The sequence below is a fragment of the Brienomyrus brachyistius genome, chromosome 3, assembly GCF_023856365.1.
Source record: "Brienomyrus brachyistius isolate T26 chromosome 3, BBRACH_0.4, whole genome shotgun sequence".
Classification (NCBI taxonomy): Eukaryota; Metazoa; Chordata; class Actinopteri; order Osteoglossiformes; family Mormyridae; genus Brienomyrus; species Brienomyrus brachyistius.
This window is the reverse complement of record NC_064535.1, coordinates 16,768,484-16,788,565: the sequence shown is the minus strand read 5'-3', so window position 1 is coordinate 16,788,565 and position 20,082 is coordinate 16,768,484. Positions and strand designations below refer to the sequence as shown.

The 20,082-nt window shown below is 44.0% G+C and overlaps 1 protein-coding gene across 1 annotated transcript in view; it reads right to left on the bottom strand.

Moving 5' to 3' along the window:
* Positions 1-20,082, bottom strand: part of si:dkey-192p21.6 (uncharacterized protein LOC565246 homolog) — a 59,940-nt gene that overhangs the window by 30,740 nt on the left and 9,118 nt on the right. The window contains exons 7-8 of the mRNA XM_049007785.1: positions 17,033-17,115; positions 1,408-1,484 (exon numbers count right to left, since the gene is read on the bottom strand). Of these exons, the coding sequence (XP_048863742.1) occupies positions 1,408-1,484; positions 17,033-17,115 (160 nt within the window). The remainder of the gene's footprint in view (positions 1-1,407; positions 1,485-17,032; positions 17,116-20,082) is intronic.

The window sequence follows — 20,082 nt, the reverse complement described above, 5'->3', positions numbered from 1 at the left end:
CATTGGAAACATTCATTGGCACAGTGAGCTTGGTGAGTTATGCCCATAACAGTAATATTCAAGACAATTTAGGTAAATAGGAATAGTTTAATTTCAAACAATGTTTGTTTGTGAGTATGTATTGCAGGGTAGCATTGTGTCACATTGATTCATGACTAAATAAACATAAATGAATGAATGAATGAATGAATGAATGAATGAATGAAAATCTAACATTGTACAAGACAGAAAACGTATTGATCTTCAGATCCACCCCCAGCTGCGGTTTACCGTCAGTTTATTACCTCTTTGTTGTATATATTTTATGAAAAGCTGGGATCTGTTTTGTCCCCATAAATCTTATACCTTTTAACAGTATGTCATTTCAAAGTTTTTCAGCTGCAAACTCAATAAATATTTTTAATCTAAGAATTATTCTATAGATTTGACATAAAATATTTGCCTGGATGTGATTTTGACGCAGTGAATGATTTATTGACCAGGGTAGTGAGGCCCTGCACTAATATCAAGATACATCAGGGCCCTCTGCAATCAATACAGGTCTGCTGATGTGATCAGCAGCCTGTTATCAGTAAATTGAGCTTACCCTTAAATATTCCAGCACAAGCAGTTTGTAATGGTTTCTATTAAAATTTTAAAATGCCACCCTTGGCATTTTTCTTTGCTAACATTCAGTACCTGTATCGATTTGCTTGGAGGACCCTTGATATGGTTGGAAGGACAAGGAAATTGTGCCACATGCTGGCTTATTTGTAAAACTTAATGCAGTTATTACTTATAGATGTAAACTGGATGCTCAATAATTTACAATGGCACTGGAATAAATCATTAATGAAAAAATGCTCATTCTAAAGCTTTCTGAGTAAACTATGATCATATTAATTAAAATACACTTAATTTCTTCAATTAGACTTTTATGAAACAACATACTCAAGGACTCAATGATGGCAAATCAGTTCTACCTTTAACAGATCTCCATTAGTGTAATAGTGGAACTGGAGTTAATTTTTGCCCCATAACAAATCTTTTAAATGTCTTTATTTTGGCTTACATCATGCCTGGACCTTTAGTTTGGGAGGATGCAATACAATAAGGCAGCATTCACATTTTAAGCATCAGGTACGGGCAAAACAGGTCAGAGCTGCCCAACAGTGAAAACCAGCAAGTGAAAACTGCACTTGGCGGCTTGTCATGTTAAATTATCTGCAGCCAACAGGAGGCAGTAAAGCCCTGACAGCAGTGTAATGGTTCGCATACATCTCACCACCTTCAGGGCCTAGTTTATCTGATTAAGGCCATTTTTTCCCAAATTGTAAATGTGAAATAGACTCTCTCTAGATTATCATGCACATGGACAGTATCTCTGATGGCATTTTAAGGAGAGTTTCTTTGGTGTTTGTACTTTACCGTTCCAAGGGGCATGCTGAAAGAACCAGTAACCCCCTCCTCCATTGTTGGTAAAAAGTAAGATGGTCAGAGTGAGTCTGTAGCAGAAAAATAGAAATTAGTCATTGTCCTCTAAAAAAATGCAATAAATTTACTATGTACAGTAAAACCTTGCATTGCGAGCATAATTCGTTCCAGAAACGTGCTCGTAATCCAAAACACTCATATATCAAAGCAAATTCTCCCATTAGAAATAAATGTAGAATAGAAATGGAAATAAAACAATATTAATATAAATTAACCTGCACTTTATCTTTGAAAAGAATTGTGGATGGTGTGAGGCAGACGAGAGAGAGGAGAAGAGGAGGGTTATTTTGTAGGACGACTTTCACTATAACTAACGGAATAACTGCTATCTGTTGGCTCACTGGAATCTTTTTCTTTTTGTGCGACTTTAACAAGGAACCTATCTAATGACAGCAGCATTTGCCTCCTTTTCGCTTTCGCGGAAATGTGAAGATTGCATTGTCGTTAAACAGATTCATCGCTCGCATTGCTACATCCTTATCCGCGTTGTGCTTTTCTGCAAAATTTTGACTAAACAAGTGAGGCACAGATTGGACAGTGTGACTTGGCATTCAACCACCTCTCCTATTTGACTCTCCCCATGAGCCCCTGGAGGATGGGCTCCCCCTTTGAGTCTGGTCCCTCCCAAGGTTTCTTCCTCCTTGGGAGTTTTTCCTTGCCACTGTAGCCTATGGCTTACTCACTGGGGGTTTTGGGTGGGAATGCTGTAAAGTGCTTTGAGACGATGTAATGTTAATGCGCTATACAAAAATAAATTTGTTTGTTTTGTTTAATCCCTGGTTCAACATCGCTCCCCCAGGCCCCAGAACGGCAGGTACCCCCAGCTTGTCGGCCAGCCATGGCCCGGCCTTCACAACCTCCTCGACTGCCTGCGTGTCCCTCGCCGATGCAGTTCATTGGCCAGCTGTGGCCTAGTCACAACTCCTTGTTAGTCGCCTACGGGTTCCCTGACTGCGACTTGTCGGTCACCTATGTCTGGACTCCCCTCTCTCCTCCGCCAATGTCCCCTTCAGCTGCCTCCTTGCCATCTCCACCAGCCCTTTTACCTGCCCCATCGCCTTCCTCCTCGTCCCCTTTAGCCCTGGCTTCGGCCTCACGGTCGCCTGCATCCCCTCCAATGTCCTCCTTGCCTCTCCCGTTTCCCCTTTCGATTCCCTCCTCTCCACCCTCAACGTCCCCATCAGCTCCTGTTCAGGCCCCACGGAGGCCTGCTGCTCCAGTGCACTCCACCTTCCGCCCGCCGAGGGTCACTTCAACTCCCTGTTGCCTCTTGCCCCCCTTGTTACCTGTGTCTATGCCCCATCCTGCTCCACCGTTCTTTCATCCCAGTGCATTAGTGTCTCCTGCGCTCATTCCCCGTCCTGCTATGCCGTCATTCCCCTCTAGATTCTATGTGTCCCCTGTCTTCGCTCCTCGTCAGCATGAACAATCCCACCAATCACTACAGCACGGGTCAGCAAATTGAACACTTGCATGAGCAATCACCACAACACTGGTCAGTAAACTGTAGACCTGCATGAGCAATCCCAGCAATCACCATAACACCAGTCAGCAAATCAAAGAACTGCATCAGCAATCCCAGCCATCACAGACATTTTGGTTGACTAGCACCTTAGCTGGTAGTATTCCTCAATTCAATTTTATTTTTATAGTGCTTTTAACAACAGTTATTGTCACAAAGCACATTACATTTAACCAGCCAGAACCCCGCCAAGCAAGCCCGAGGCAAGGAAAAACTCCCACTAGCAGGAAGAAACCTTGAGAAGAACCTAGACTCGGAAGGGTACCCCATCCTCCTCTGGGCGACCAGGGAGCATGAAACTGCATTTATATTGACATATATATAGTTATAAAGTCCCAGTTGGTTTCATGTTATCTCCAGGAGTCCAGGTGCGGGTTCACATGGTGTAGACTCGGCTCGGGATCAGCTCGGAATAGAGAAGATGGAGAAGAGTTATTGCCCTACACCTAACCTAACCTCCGGCAGGACTAAAGTAACTATGACAGCCTGGCTAAAAGGGAGATCTGGCAGGAAGCACAGACATGAGGGTTTCCAGGGGTTTTGGCGTTAAGCTGTGGACGGCGGGATGGCTTAAGTGATCAGCGAGAGTGGCAGGACGACAGCACCAACCCCCCTTTCACATTTAATCTCAAATTACTATGAACCTCCAGATTTCCCATTCATCTTAGAAAAGTTTAACTATCCAAAAGACTGGCTAAAGAGGTACGTCTTAAGTCTTGACTTAAAAACAGAGATTGTGTCTGAGTTCCGAACACTACAAGGAAGTTTATTCCATAGCTGTGGTGCTTTATGAGCAAATGCTATTCCCCCAAAAGTAACGTTCTTTATTCTGGGTATGGATAGAAGACCTGCATCTTGTGATCTAAGCATACGATTTGGAATGTAGTTGCAAATGAGGTCACTCACATACTGTGGTGCAAGACCATTTACAGCTTTATAGGTTAAGAGCAGTGTTTTGTAGTCAACACAAAATCTAACTGGCAGCCAGAGCAGTGAAGATAAAATAGGGGTAATATGGCCATATTTTTTAGTTTTGGTGAGGACTCCGGCTGCTGCATTCTGGACTAGCTGGAGTTTATTTAATGACCTATTTGGACAGCTGGAGAATAAGACATTACAGTAATCGAGCCTGGAGGTAATAAACGCATGAAGAGCGTGTTTCTTAACTGGGCAATATTACGCAGGTGAAAGTAGACGGTACAGCTAATGTTAAAAAGAAAGAAAAACCCAACCACATGCAAGTTCTGAAAAACAGAGTTAATCTTGCATATTGATCAAAACTAGAGATGCACCGATCGATCGGTCACGGACCGGAATCAACTGCTTTTCAGCGACCCCAAGAGTGTCTGGCCGCAGTACGTACACTCTCTGCCACTTGCACACTGTGGCTCTGACATCACATGAATGCTCTGCTACAACGGGAAATGCATCCATGAAATTGCTTCCTTATTGCAATATGAAATAATATTCTTAATAATGTTAACAGGTATACACAATTATAATGCTGCCAAATAGGCTGCAACCTACCGATGGAGGTCAAATAAATGACTTGTACACCATACTATTTAATAATTTCAGATAAACAGATAGACCTCATGCTAGTTAGCTCTGCTGTTCAGTATTCACGTCATATCCCAGGGAAATTACTTTGATACAGTCATGAGAATTGTTTTATCCTCAGGAAAACCAAATTAAACGCTACTACTAAATGAACAGGAGTTAATAGCATTTAGGAGGAGGTGGCAAATTTAATAAACTGTTACATGTATTCATAATTCACCGTTTAACCAATAACCGATAGAAGAATTTCAATCGTTTAAGGCTATAAGTTCAATGATTAATAAAAAATAATGTTAAAAAATGTGCAGTTTGGTAAATGCATACAACGGAAAGGGACAAAAATATACACTTAGGTACATAGGCTCATGAGGACATGTTGACGTATGCAACCAATTACGTTGACTGTTGTTCATTAATTAGGCTACATTATACATACCCGAGAGCAGAGCTGGTTTTTGTTACAGCACTTCCCATGCTATACGTTAAAATGCACGCAGGCTACTTGCAGTTTATTTGAGTATTACGATACTTTCTTACATGGAAGATGTAGGCTGTGCTGGACTTGCCAATTAAGCACGCTGGAGGATAAAATGTTTGGTTCATTTTGCTAATCTATTTTGTGCATTGCAAAGTCTGGCAACTTGCTGATGACTATTTATACAGTATAAGTAGTGAATTACTGGCATTAAGTTCTAAAACATTTTTCTATTGGTGTATTTGGTGATGCAGACACGCATCCATTCTAAATAGTACAAATGAATAAATCCGAAACGGACCTCTCTACCTCTCCTGGAGCTGACACCTTATTGTGGTGGAGAGGTTTGAGTGTTCCAATGATCTCAGGAGCTATGTTGCCCGGGGCTTTATGCCCCTGGTAGGATAACCCAAGGCAAACAGGTCCTGGGTGAGGAACCAGACGAAGTGCGGCTCAGAAGATCCCTAATGAAGAGAAAGATTTTGGATCCACTGTTTCCCTTGCCCAGACACGGGTCACTGGGGCCTCCCGCTGGAGCCAGGCCTGGGGGTGGGGCTCGATGGGGAGCACCTGGTGGCCAGGCCCACACCCATGGGGCCTGGTCGGGCACAGCCCGAACAAGGCACGTGGATCCCCCATCCTATGGGCTCACCACCTATGGGAGGTGTCATAGGGGTCGGGTGCAATGTGAGTTAGGCAGTGGCCAAAGACGAGTTGGGCAGCCGAATCCTCGTCTGCAGCAGCTAGCTCTAGGGACATGGAATGTTACCTCTCTAATGGGAAAGGAGCCTGAGCTGGTGCATGAGGTTGTGAAGTTATGGCTAGATGTAGTCCAGATCACCTCGACGCATGGCTTGGGCTCTGAAACCTGTCTCCTTGAGGGGGGTTGGACCCTTTTCCACACTGGAGTTGCCCGTGGGGAGAGGCGCCGAGCGGGGGTGGGCATACTTATTGCCCCCTGGCTGGGTGCCTGTACATTGGGGTTTACCGCAGTGGACGAGAGGGTGGCCTCCCTTCACCTTCGGGTGGGGGGACGGGTCCTGACTGTTGTTTGTGCTTATGCGGCAAGCGGCAGTTCAGAATACCCACCCTTTCTAGAGTTCTTGGAAGGGGTGTTGGAGAGTGCTCCTCCTGCGGACTCTCTTATTCTGCTGGGGGATTTCAATGCTCACGTGGGCAATGACAGTGAGACCTGGAGTGGCATGATTGGGAGGAACGGCCCCCCAGATTTGAACCTGTGCGGTGCTTTGTTATTGGACGTGCTTTGTTATGCTCGTCACGGATTGTCCATAATGAATACTATGTTCAGGCATAAGGGTGTCCATATGTGCATTTGGCACCAGGACACCTTAAGCCGCAGTTCAATGATCGACTTTGTAGTCGTGTCGTCGGACTTGCGGCCACATGTCTTGGACAGGGGCGCTGCTAAGGATTTTGGGCCCCATGAAAAGAATCTTGACAGGGCCCCCAACACAGTTTATTGGGGGCTTCTCTGGGCCCCCTCTCAGTCATGGGCCCTGAGAATCGTCATCGTTTACCCCCCCTTTACAGCGCCCCTGGTCTTGGACACTCGGGTGAAGAGAGGGGCGGAGCTGTCAACTGATCACTACCTGGTGGTGGGTTAGCTCCGCTGGTGGGGGAGGAAGGCCCAAGCTTAGTCTGCTGGGAACGTCTGGAAGAATCCCCTGTCAGGAGGAGTTTCAACTCCTACCTCTGACAGAACTTCTCCCATATCCCGGGGGAGGCGGATGGACATTAAGTCTGAATGGTCCATGTTACACGCCTCCATTGTGGAGGCAGCTGACCGGAGCTGTGACTGTAAGGTGGTCGGTGCCTGTTGTGGCGGCAATCCCCAAACCCACTGGTGGACACCGGTGGTGAGGGATGCCGTCAAGTTGAAGAAGGAGACTCCAGAGGCAGCTGACAGCTACCGGCAGGCTAAGCGGGATGGAGCTTCACGGTTGCTGAAGCAAAAACTCGAGTGTGTGAGGAGTTTGGCGAGGCCATGGAAAACGACTTCTGAACGGCTTTGAGGAGATTCTGGTCCACCATCTGGCAGCTCAGGGTGGGAAAGCGGTGCAACATCAACACTGTTTATGGTGGGGATGGTGTGCTGCTGACCTCAACTCGGGACATTTTGGGTCCGTGGAGGGAACACTTCGAAGTCCTCCTCAATCCCACTGGCACGCCTTCCAATGTGGAAGTAGAGTGGGAGGACTTGAAGGTGGACTCACCTATCTCTGGAGTGGAGCTTGCTGGGGTGGTTAAAAAGCTCCTTGGTAGCCGGGTCCTGGAGGTGGATGAGATTCGCCCGGAGTTCTTCAAGACTCTGGATGTTGCGGGGCTGTCCTGGTTGACAAGCATCTGCAGCATCATGTGGACATCGGAGGCAGTGCCCCCTCTTTAATAAGGGGGACCGGAAGGTGTGCTCCAACTATAGGGGGATCACACTCCTCAGCCTCCCTGGTAAGGTCTATTCAGTGGTTCAGGAGAGGAGGGTCCACCAGATTGTCGAACCTCGGATTCAGGAGGAGCAGTGTGGTTTTCGCGCTAGCCGTGGAACAATGGACCAGCTCTATGCTCTCCACAGGGTTTTGAAGGGTTCATGGGAGTTTGCCCAACCAGTCTATATGTGTTTTTTGGACTTGGAGAAGGCATTCGACCGTGTCCCTCGGGGAGTCCTTTGGGGGGCTCTCCAGAGTAGGGGTTGCCGGGCTTCCTTCTAACGGCGGTTCGGTCCCTGTATGACTGGTGCCTGAGCCTGGTCCACATGTGCGGCAATAAGTCGGACTTGTTTCCGGTGAGGGTTGGACTCCATCAGGGCTGCCCTTTGTCACCGATTCTGTTCATATTTTTTATGGACAGAATTTCTAGGTGCAGCCAGGGCATTGAGGGTGTCCAGTTTGGTGACCTCAGGATTAGGTCTCTGCTTTCTGCAGATAATGTGGTTCTGTTGGCTTCATCAGACCATGACCTTCGGCCCTCACTGGGACAGTTCGCAGCCGAGTGTGAAGCGGCTGGGATGAGAATCAGCACCTACAAATCCGAGACCATGGTACTCAGCTGGAAAAGGGTAGAATGCTCTCTCTGGGTTGGGGATGGGGTCCTTCCCGAAGTGGAAGAGTTTAAGTATCTCAGGGTCTTGTTCATGAGTGAGGCAACGATGGAACAGGAGATCGACAGGCGAATTGGTACAGTGTCAGCAGTGATGCGGGCGCTGCCCTGGTCTGTCATGGTGAAGAAAGAGCTGAGCCAAAAGGCAAAACTCTCGATTTACCAGTCGATCTACGTTCCTACCCTCACCTATGATCACGAGCAGTGAGTAGTGACCGAAAGAATGAGATTGCAAGTGCAAGCGGCCAAAATTAGTTTCCTCCGCAGGGTGGCTGGGCTCTTCCTTAGAGATAGGGTGAGGAGCTCAGTCATTCGGGAGGGACTCAGAGTAGAGTCGCTGCTCCTCCGCATCGAGAGGAGCCAGATGAGGTGGCTCGAGGATCTGATTAGGATGCCTCCTGGACGCCTCCCTGGTGAGGTGTTCTGGGCATGTTCCACTGGGAGGAGGCCCCGGGGGAAGACCCAGGACACGCTGGAGGGACAATGTCTCTTGGCTAGCCTGGGAACGCCTCGGGATCCCCCCAGAGGGCTGGATGAAGTGGCCGGGAAGAGGGAAGTCTGGGCTTTCCTGCTGAGACTGCTGCCCCGGCAACCTGCCCTTGGATTAAGCGGGAGATGATGGATGGATGGATGGATGGATGGACCTCCCTAGTTAAATTTAATAAATATTAAGAATACTATTTCATATTGCAATCAGTAAGCGATTCCTGTTGTGGCAGTACTGCCTCCACATGCTGATGTTTGTCTGTATATGTTGTCAATTATAGTTCTTAGAAAGAAAATCTGTATCAACTGGTCACACTTGCAGAAAACTCAGAATCGGCCAAGAAAATTGCAATTGGTGCATTTTTAAAACATTCCTCTCCAAAGCCACTGTGAACAAATTGCAGTATCTGTATCTCATGCTATTTCTTGTTTTCCTGAGAAAATCCAGTTAAGAGATACAACACAAAGCATTATGTTCCTTTTAGCCGTAACCTGCTGATACAAGATTTTTATCATGCACCATCATCTCAGAAGACCCATTAAAGCTACACAAATCCTTGAGCACATGCACACTCACCCAGACCTCTTAAAATGCATCCATTAGTCTCCATGACAACAAAGACAAAGGTTAACTCATTTTTCTGATTAGACTCAGTGCAAATTATTGCAATATACCAACATATTGCCAATCTTTTTAATTAAAACCTTCATTTGACTTGGTCTATCCCAGAAAGCAGTGTCTTGGGCAGATTAAAATATGATTTCAAAGACCTCTTGAAAATCATTTTCATTATGCTCAGTTGCCAGATTTAGAGCAAGCAGGACCTCACCGAGGACTTTATGGTATGTTAAATTCATAAAGAATGTTTATCATTGATGACTCTGTGTATTAGTGCTATTTTGAGAACAGGCAAAGGAAACAAAGGGAAAAAAGTCACAGAATGCTCTATCTCTGATCTGATGAAGGACAATTTGACTACATCATCCTTTCAGCTAATAACTGGCTGAAGCCTAACATTGTTCCCAGATGATAAGGGCAGCACTGGCAGGAGGGTAAAGTGGATTTGCATTGGCCAGCAGTGGCTGATTCCAGTCAATCAGAAACACAAAGTCACCTGTACCAAGGACATCATGAAGACTGGGAGACATAAATCTGTCCTCAGATGCTTTCCTCGAAATACAGAAGTTCCTGTTTATGGAGATGTCATAGAAACTGAGGGACATAGAAACCACTAAAGGGCTTATGGATAAATGATTTCATTTGGTCTGGTCTGTTCAATTAAGTATAAACTGCATTTTAAGAATTTACAAATAGTAAAAAGCACAGGGCTTCAGAACCTGTCATTACAGTCTCTGAACCAAATAGAACTGCAGCCACATGACGGGCAGAACATTCTGAATGAGAGGAGGTCCTTCTTATTGATGGTTGAAAGTAAATTTTAGGGACGGGAGCATTCATCCTCAGAACTGGGCCAGAATCTTAATGGGCAAACAAAAAGTTGTATCTCAGCCAATATCACAAGAGAGTCAATGCAACAAATTCAGTTAGAAAAAGTTTTGGCCATGCGTTGGGTCTTATATTTACTGTAATGAAACACACTACATAGGGTGTTTACATGAAACTATTTATTCTCTTTTTAACTAGCTGCCCAACTGAGCTCATAGAACCTGTAACTAGTAGTGACTGGAGGTAGATTAACCCACCTGCCATGTGGCTTCAGCCCCTGTAATGTTTCTGTTTGGTCTGGAGCACTTTTCTTTCCTGTGGGAGATGCTGATCCATGAACATTTTTCAAACAAATGACACATACTCCACAAAGTCCATCCATCCATCCATTTTCCAAACCGCTTATCCTATTGGGTCGCGGGGGGTCCGGAGTCTATCCCGGAAGCAATGGGCACGAGGCAGGGAACAACCCAGGATGGGGGGCCAGCCCATCGCAGGGCATACTCACACACCATTCACTCACACAGGCACACCTACGGGCAATTTAGCAACTCCAATTAGCCTCAGCATGTTTTTGGACCGTGGGGGGAAACCGGAGTACCCGGAGGAAACCCCACGACGACATGGGGAGAACATGTAAACTCCACACACGGGACCCAGGCAGAGACTCGAACCTGGGTCCCAGAGGTGTGAGGCGACAGTGCTAACCACTGCACCACCATGCCGCCCCCTCCACAAAGTCTTTCATTAATAATTATTAAAAGCTGTTTAATGTTCTACAAAAGAAAAATAGCACAAAGTGTGGATATATTAAGTGAATCACTTTTAGTTTGCTAATATTTAGTCCAGGGACCTGAAGACAACCAAACATCACAAGGCTTGTAACCCTGATCCCTGATCACACAATCTGAACACGCATGTGTGCCTTACCTCACCACCACACACTAGAGCCTCAAGTAAATGCTTTACACCAGTGCCTCACACCAATGCCTCACACCTACACTGCATACCAGTGTCTCACATCATCACCTCACAACAATGCCTCATACCGCCGCCCCACACCAGCACCTCGCACCAACTCTGCAAACTGCTTTCACACACCAGCAACACAAACACATGCCGTACACTGGCAATGCATACCAGTGCTTCACACCACCATCTCATACCAGTGCCGCACACCAGCACCTCAGGCCAATGCCACACGCCACCCCCTCATGCCTGTGCCATACACCAGCACCTCACACATCCACTGCACACCACCACAACACACTAGCAGCTCACACTGGTGCAGCACACCAGTGCCACACACTGCCACCATGCACCAATGTTTCACATCAGTGCTGCATACTGCCACCACACACCATTGCCAAAAATCAGCACTTCACACCAACACTGCATTGTTTAGCGGGAAGACGAATTCTGACTGCTCCTTCTCCTATTAGAGAAATAATGATAAAAACGATGACACGATAATCTGCTTCTAAAAAACACATAGGAGGAGTATTAAACAGGAATGCTCTATGCTCCTGGCAAACACCCAGCTAGCATTGGTTCGTTGGGCCGACGTCGGCTGTTGGTCGTTATGTCGATGGTCAAAAGCGGACGTCGACACAACGTCTGGCCAACATAATGGTCTACATAATGAAAATAAGATTTTTGGATATTATTGTTTGTTAGACACACTAACTGCCTTTTAATAGGCTAATTTCCTTTCTTTCTGAATCGATGAAATACACTTGATGTCGTCCAAATTTTTCGTCGCCGTAACATCTGGCAGACGTCTCATAGACCTTTACTCTATGTCCAAGATCGAATTTATACAGATTTCTTTTCAGATCAAGATGAACTGTACAACCTATATCTCCACAGAAAAAGTTTAAAGGATTCCATAACAATCCCTTTTCTTCATTGGCTTGACAACGTCGGGTATTGACTAACTCATGGTCAGTCCCGGACGTTGTCCAGACGTGCAGCCAACGTCCAGAATGTACAGTATATCACAACCATGACAGCTTCCCAGCTAACATTTAACGTTGGCCCAACGTTGGCAGAACGTCGGACATAACGTCAGTCCAACGTCATTAGCAGACGTTGGCCGGACGTGCATCTGCACATCGGGTTTACGTCAACTCAACGTCTGCAGCGAACGTCAAATGCACGTTGTCCCAACGTGCAGTAAACCAAGTAGTAATAAGCAAATGTGTGCAATTCCCTGTGGCCAACGTAAAACCAATATCCCACGGACATTATGGGGACCATGTGCCAACCTACTTTCAATGTCTGGGTTACGTCAACTCAACGTCTGCAACTCAACGTAAAATGCACGTTGTGCCAACTCTCAATTGCCAATTAAAGAGTTCATCATAGGTCAACATGCAAACTCTCAAAGGATTATTTAGACACTTAATTATATTGCTATTATCAAGGCGTGTCTAATAAATAAACTTGATCCTGTTGAAAGTTTTCGTCAGCTTACCGACAGACGTTCATCACGTCTGTAACCCAGGTTACAAATATTGTAAATAATAAAATAAATAAATAGTTAGTAAATAACTATAAGATAAGACATAAAACAAAGATTTGTAAAATAGTCTAATTTACACGTGAAAAACATTTACGTATAAAAAAAAAATGTTGTGCCCCTCCCTTCTCCTCGTGCATGCGCAGTAATGTAGTGCATAGGAGAGAGAGAGACTAACGGCAACAGGCTAAAGAAGCAGCAGAGACGCGAAGTTTGAATAATTTTGTAGTTTTCAAGGTGAATTTCGGATCTTTTCTAGTTAAAACAGTGCTGCAGATTGTTGAAACGGTAGCGACCTTAACCAGAGAAGTTTTGGCCAGGTTTTTATTCCACCCGGGAGAGTTTCCCGGGCATCGAGGGATAACGACGAAAGTTCTTTAGCTCGTGTGCATGTGTGAGGAGACTCGCGTGCACGAGGACATCGGACGGCGAGGTTTGCCCAAAGATTTCGCGCTTTAAGAGGCTGAGACGACGTCACAACCGGCTCGAAGGGACACGGTTTGAACTTTATTTTTCCTACTGGAAGACTATCTCACTGATATTGTGGTAGGATTGTGCAATTACCTCTCATTGATTAAATGGATGAGGACTGAACGGAACATTGAACTGAATCATATTATAAAAACATCCTATGTAATGTACTGTTCATTATTGAATTCTTTTGCCATGTTGTTCATATGGTTTGAGTTGAATAGTATATTTTCAGCTGTATCCTAAAAGAACACAGATTTAAAAGGTCAGTACATTCAAGAAAGGCGCTATAGTAAGAGTTGCAGACTCTTTCAGATTGAGAGTTACTGAAGGGAAGAAGGTAAATAGTTTAGTGAATCTAATTATCAACCCAAGACTAAGTATACAGACCGGTCTTAGAAAAAATAGAAACATCTAGTTGACAAAACTAATGAAAACTACGATAGTAATTACCAAAACCTATCCTAAACCTATCCTATTTGTCTTGAGTGACAAAAGTGATGATGAGATGTAAAGAGCACATTTATGGGTACTTCCATTAACCAATATTTTACGCAATGGTTTAGTTTTGTACACAAAAATTTTTTCTGCCAAATGAAGTTCTATAATTTTAAAGACGATGAGAGATAACTCTGTCTTTACCCTAGAAGATATCTTATTTTACCTTTTGAAAGTACATGACTGGTTATTCGCTCGCCTCGTGATGAGCCTTTGCTGAGGTGAATAGTTTTGGAGATACAATTCATTTATTAGGACAAGTTCGATATTTCACAAATCTGGAGTTGTTCATTTTTTCTATCTATTTTTGGTGCTACTAATAAAGTTAAATTTCAGTAAATTTACATTATGGTAAGCAGGCAATTTGGTTTTGAATCCTTTTCAAGGTTGGAACATTTTTTATCTAATGAAGAATTCATTTTTGCTGATGTATCATATTGGTCATTGGTGCAATTTGTAAAATCACAAATACTGTTCGAATTTTGTGAGATGAATCTTGTGTTGCACACTTTCAGTTTCACTATAAATTATAATCTAGTCTATACTTTATAAATAACTTTTGTATAACTCCTGTAGAGATTGGTGCAATATTCTGTCCATCCTTTATTTAAAAATTTCATAGTTGCAAACGTTTGAAAAAAAGTTGTCATTTTGGCTGTTGAAACTGTGCCTATTTGCAGATTGTATCTCAAAATGTAGAGCTAGTCACTTACACTTACCTTATTTGTGACCTATCACAACAAAACCGGTTATAAGTCGCGCTGAACTTGACAGCAATTTGTGAAATCTGAGTTAATCTGTTGCACTCTTATTTCACAATAAGCTTACAAAAGGGAAATGAACGACGAGTCCATATTAACCTGGTCAAGTTCAGAGCGACTTATGACCGGTTTTGTTGTGATGGGTCACATTTATAACTAAAAAAGGCATTGATACATTATTTTGTCCTGTTGGCATCCACTATTCTAACTAGTCTCATAACAACTGGAATGTTAAGGATTACCTGAAATAAATTATAGGTAACAAGTTGTGACCTCAAACATTCTATATTACATGTATTTGGGTTGTTGATGTCATCCTGGTTAATGCCTGATGTTCAAGATGCTGTGTATTTCTTGATGTCAGTTTTACTTGGTACCTCAGAACTTTGTACATGTAAAAAGTTAGATTTTATGGGGATTTTAATATTTCATATCCCTTGTAAAATTTTAAGACAATATAATAAATTTAATTTGGAAAATTTGAGTGTGAGATATGTGTGTCTTTTTGTTCCCTTTTTAGAGAATTTTGATCATTTTCTTCTTCATTATATTTAGTTTACTGAGCGTTGGCACAACGTGCATTTTACGTTAGCTGCAGACGTTGAGTTGACGTAACCCAGACATTGAAAGTAGGTTGGCACATGGTCCCCATAATGTCCGTGGGATGTTGGTTTTACGTTGGCCCCAGGGAATTGCACACATTTGCTTATCACTACTTGGTTTACTGTGCATTTGACGTTCGCTGCAGACGTTGAGTTGACGTAAACCCGATGTGCAGATGCACGTCCGGCCAACGTCTGCTAATGACGTTGGACCGACGTTATGTCCGACGTTCTACCAATGTTGGGCCAACGTTAAATGTTAGCTGGGCAGTTTCATTCTCCTGTTTTGTCAATCTTCTACTAAATGGCAGATTCACCAGAGAAAATTCCACGTAGGTCAAGAAAGGTCAGAGAAAGCAGGAATAGTGAAGAGACTCAATCAGAAATCAGTTAGAAAACATTAGTCATGCAGAGGTAATGAGCTGCTGTGTGGAAACATGACCCTGTCACTGCAGAAACATGACCCTGTCGCTGCATAAACAAAATGTGATCACTGTAAAAACAGAACCCGGTAGTTGTAGATACATGGCTGTGCAATGACAACTTGTTTGGTGTTGAAACATGACCCAGTTGCTACAGCAATACAAAATGGTCACTGTGGAAACACGAACCGGTCACTGCTGAAACAGGATCCTGTTTTTGTGGAAAGACAACCTGATCACTGCAGAAACTTAGCCTGGTCCCTGCAGAAATACAACCCAGTCGCTGTGGAAATACGACCTGATTGCTACAGAAATAGGACCCCATCACTGCAGAAACATGACCTGATCTCTCTGGAAACATGTTGTGGTCACTGCTGAAACACCACCCAATCACTGAGGAAACAGGACCCCTTCACTGCGGAAACATGTCCCAGTTGCTGTGGATACATGATGCAGTCATTGCGGAAATGTGTCCTAGTCACTGCAACAACACAACCAGGTTGCTGTGGAAACATAAACTAGTTGCTCTGAAAACATGACCAGGTCCCTGTGGAAATATGACCTTGTAGCTGCAGACAAAAGACAAAATCCAACTCTTTATTAAAATATTTCTTCTTTCATTCTTTAATTACGTTACATTTTGAAAATGACAGTTCTAGTATGGATCATTTCCACACCAGAGATCTAGGGAAGGTCCCAACACACCGAAACAGAAGCATTAAGTGCCAGGATGCTAATCTGTGTATCTATGGAGAATTATCAGCACAGCACCGGTGCACTTCTCTATGTTTCTATGGTGAATTATCAGGGCAGTTTTATGATTCTTTTTGCAAACACCATGCCAGCAATAGCATCTGAACTTTCAACACACAAACAGCCAGTGATGGGCCTTTACAACGGCACTTCCGTATCCATTACTGCAGCAGAAGGGACAGATTCATTGTTTGCTGCCTTGTCAATGGACGCTGATGCCTTGTTTTATTGCATCAGCTAGTCTGCTGGGGTGGGGGGAGGGGGGTGGTTTCCTGTACCAGGCGATGAGTCCCAAGCACAAACCCCCAGGCCACAATTAAGCCGAACTGAGACGCAAGATTAAATCACACTGCTCCTGTTCAACAGGATTTCATTGTTCCATACCAGAGAGGCAAAAGATATTAGTAACCATGCCTGAAGCCACTGAGGCACAAATGGGTCTCTAACCAGTCAGTGACCCCTGTCAGCATCCATTACACAGCGTGTATTAGCACCAATACATCTCCCTTAAATCCTAGTGCCAATAACGAATCAGGAGGAAATGAGTGCTTCCCATCCAGCAAAAGACAGGCCTCCAACCGTGCATTCAACACCTCAGCTGTGCCAAGCCCAAAAAAATCAGGCAGAAGCAGCCAAGCCAGCAGAAATGGCTCAAGTACTCATGCCAAATGTGCTTTCTTGGAAAATGCTGGAAACACCGTGAAACTGTCCATCAGGAACACTGAAATGTTTGTGCAGGTGCATCTTCTACAGAAATCCCAGATTTCTGAATCCACAGAGAACACCAGCAAACATTCCCAAAAAGCCACACAGCTGGACCACTGTCATCGAATTAATGTCCTTCTGCACCCTCTGAAAGTGACCAGAGACTTCACATGCAATAATAAGGGGTAGGGTCAAAGAGTGGCAGTGTATAGGCCTACATACCCTCTGAATGCATCCAGAGACTTCACACGTGTAGGTAGGGGTTTCGTGCAGTCAGCTTGTGCAGTAGAATTTGCTGCAAGGTCCTAAAAGTTAAACAGGAGGCACATTTAAATTACATTATTCACAGGATCTCAACATACAGCTCTGATGACACACAACCACAACCGTCTGACTTCATACTCAAAAAGGCTTTTCCACACCCTGCTTGACTGCACACAGATACACAGGCTAGTTAACAAGTCTCTGGCCTCATAATGGCCACACAGCAGGGGGCTGTAGGACACAGTGATACAGATGTTGCTAGAGTCACATTACAAACAACTTCAGGTTTTAAATCCAAGCACATCCACCCTTAAGTCCTGCATAAGCCTTGCTATGTTCTTCTCTTTTTATTACATTTAAATGTAATTTGAAGAGGCAACATTATCTCACACATCAGAGAAAAAAGACCCATGTACCTTTTAATATAATATTTGATTTGATTATGAGGATATTGGTAATATTACCCAGAGTGACCACACACAAGCAGTAAGCATTTGTGAACTTTAAATAAGATCGAATGTGGGGTGATCACTGATTTTTTTTTTTTTTGGTTTAACACAGATAATACTTGTGTTTTGACCTACTGATTATTATTAGTCAAACGAATAACCAAATTACTTAGGGAACCATGATGCTTTTGTGAGTTTCAGCAGAACTGTGTTAAATAGTTGTCATTTCCCTTTACTAATTATACTAATATTCCTCTCAGTCTTAATTAGTCTCCTTAATAGACTTAGATTTAATTCTGAGGTTTTTTTTTTTTTTAGCAGGGACAGTAAATGTGATTGAGAAGTCTCAGTTGTAATTTTATTAATTATATAATTACGTAATGATTTCTTCATGGACCCCCCGCGACCCAGTAGGATAAGCGGTTTGGAAAATGGATGGATGGATGAATTTCTTCATGGTTTTCATTCCCTGAACTATTAGTGTTTTATGTAACATTATTTTTTCACCTGTTACCTAATATATAAAATGAACAAATTAAGACTTTTTTTAGTGTTTCTAATATCTGTACAAGTCCAGCACATTTAAAGTTTAATGTGGGGGATTAAATGACGAGGATACAAAGTGCTTAAAGGGTTCTAGGAAAATACCCCTACTAGAACTGTCATTTTCAAAATGTAACATATATAAGAATGATAGTAGAAATCTTTTAATAAAGAGTTGGATTTTGTCTTGTGTCTGCAGCTACAAGGTCATATTTCTGCAGGGACCAGGTCCACAGGTCAAAATGGGGATTCATTAAACAAAACAAAACACTAATAAAAAAAAAAGCATAAGGGGTCAAAAAACTAAATGGGGATAAACAAAGAGTAAATTGACAAAGGGGGCATCAGGGAAGTAGGCAACAGACATGAAACAATGAACCACTAAGGGACAGAACTCAGGCAGGGACTTAAATACTAAAACTGAACTGGGTAATGAGACAGCAGGGGAGAGTATATGGAAAGTAGAAACTCATACAAAAGAAACACTAAGGAACAAAATACATAAACAAAGGAGGCAAGATTTGAACACAGAACAAAGGGATTTGCAACTAGCCACATGCTCAACATGTTGAGCCATGTGGCTGACAGGAAAGAGACACACAAAGACTGACAACACGAGGGACAGGATGACCAGCAATGCCTACTGGCCAAACAGGGAAGGGACACAGGGTGGAACAATCAGGGCTGACCCTGACACCTTGTGTCTGTCTCTCTGGTAGGCGAGGTGTCAGCAAGCCAGACAGTGGACCTGCCCATCCCCTGTCCATCTAGCCACCAGCAGTCCATCTATCTCCATGTTTGTCCAGCACCCATCTTCTCATCCATGCCCTGTCTATTTATCCCCCTGCCACCCAGACCCCAGCTGTCTACCCATCTCCTGTCCATTCATCCCCCCTCAGTCTATCCCCCTAGCCATCCATCTTTCTGGTTGTCCATATATCCCCCTGCCCATCCATCCATCCCCCTGGCTGTACATCCCCTGCCGCCCAGCCCACGGCCGTCCAATCCCTTCTGCAGGAGTAGCTACGATGCAGGCCTGTCTCTCTGTGCTGATTGAATTTCAGTGCCAGCGCAGGAAGATGACTACCCTAATTTCCTGTGACGGATCTGTCTGCCATCGTAAAACCATATGGGAGATGGAAATCTCCTTTGGAAACTGGAGGAACTATTCAGACCTGCCAAAGCCCTGAGTTAAAGTCTGCGTTACAATCCCACTGGAAACAACAAAGACCACCGCAGTTCACAGCTCGAGATTTCCATTGGTGTCCAGGGGGCAGAGCGACCTGCATTCAGAGGACATTTAAAAGCAATAGGAAATTGTTCAAAAAGGATAAATTAATAAACTGTCAGCTCATGCAGACAGAGCTTCCCACAATATCACAAATTAAAGAAAAGCTCTCTTCATATAGAGAATAACAATGAGCAGTTTTTTTTTGTAATTTAGCATCATGTCCAGAGTCAGCAAAATTAGCTACCAGTCTGTTGTTCCCACATTTTAGCCTCTTGGCACCAGACTGAATGTGATGTTTCCAGATGGTCCTGATTTGGACTCAGGACAGGGCAAAGGTCCCAAGCCTACACCAATGACCCATAACCTGCATTTGGGAAGTTTAGCTTTCTTGGACAGGTGGGGTAATACTACACCCTCTCTGTAAGTCCAAGCCCTTAGTTATCCCTTCATTGTCAGAATTTGGGTGGCTCTAATACTACAAGTTCCAGAACATGGCTGTAGTACGCTTAGATCACTGCTCAGTGATCAGACTGTAGCCAACCATCATCTGCCACTCACACCTGCCTCGGTTAAAAAATTCCATGTAGAATTATGGTGAACATTGATCTTCCAATAAAATACATCCATCCATCCATCCATCCATTTTCCAAACCGGCTTATCCTTCTAGGTTGGGCCGCAGGGGGTCCGGAGCCTATCCCGGAAGCAACGGGCACGAGGCAGGGAACAACCCTGGATGAGGGGCCAGCCCATCGCAGTCCAATAAAATCCTTTAAGAATAAAACTG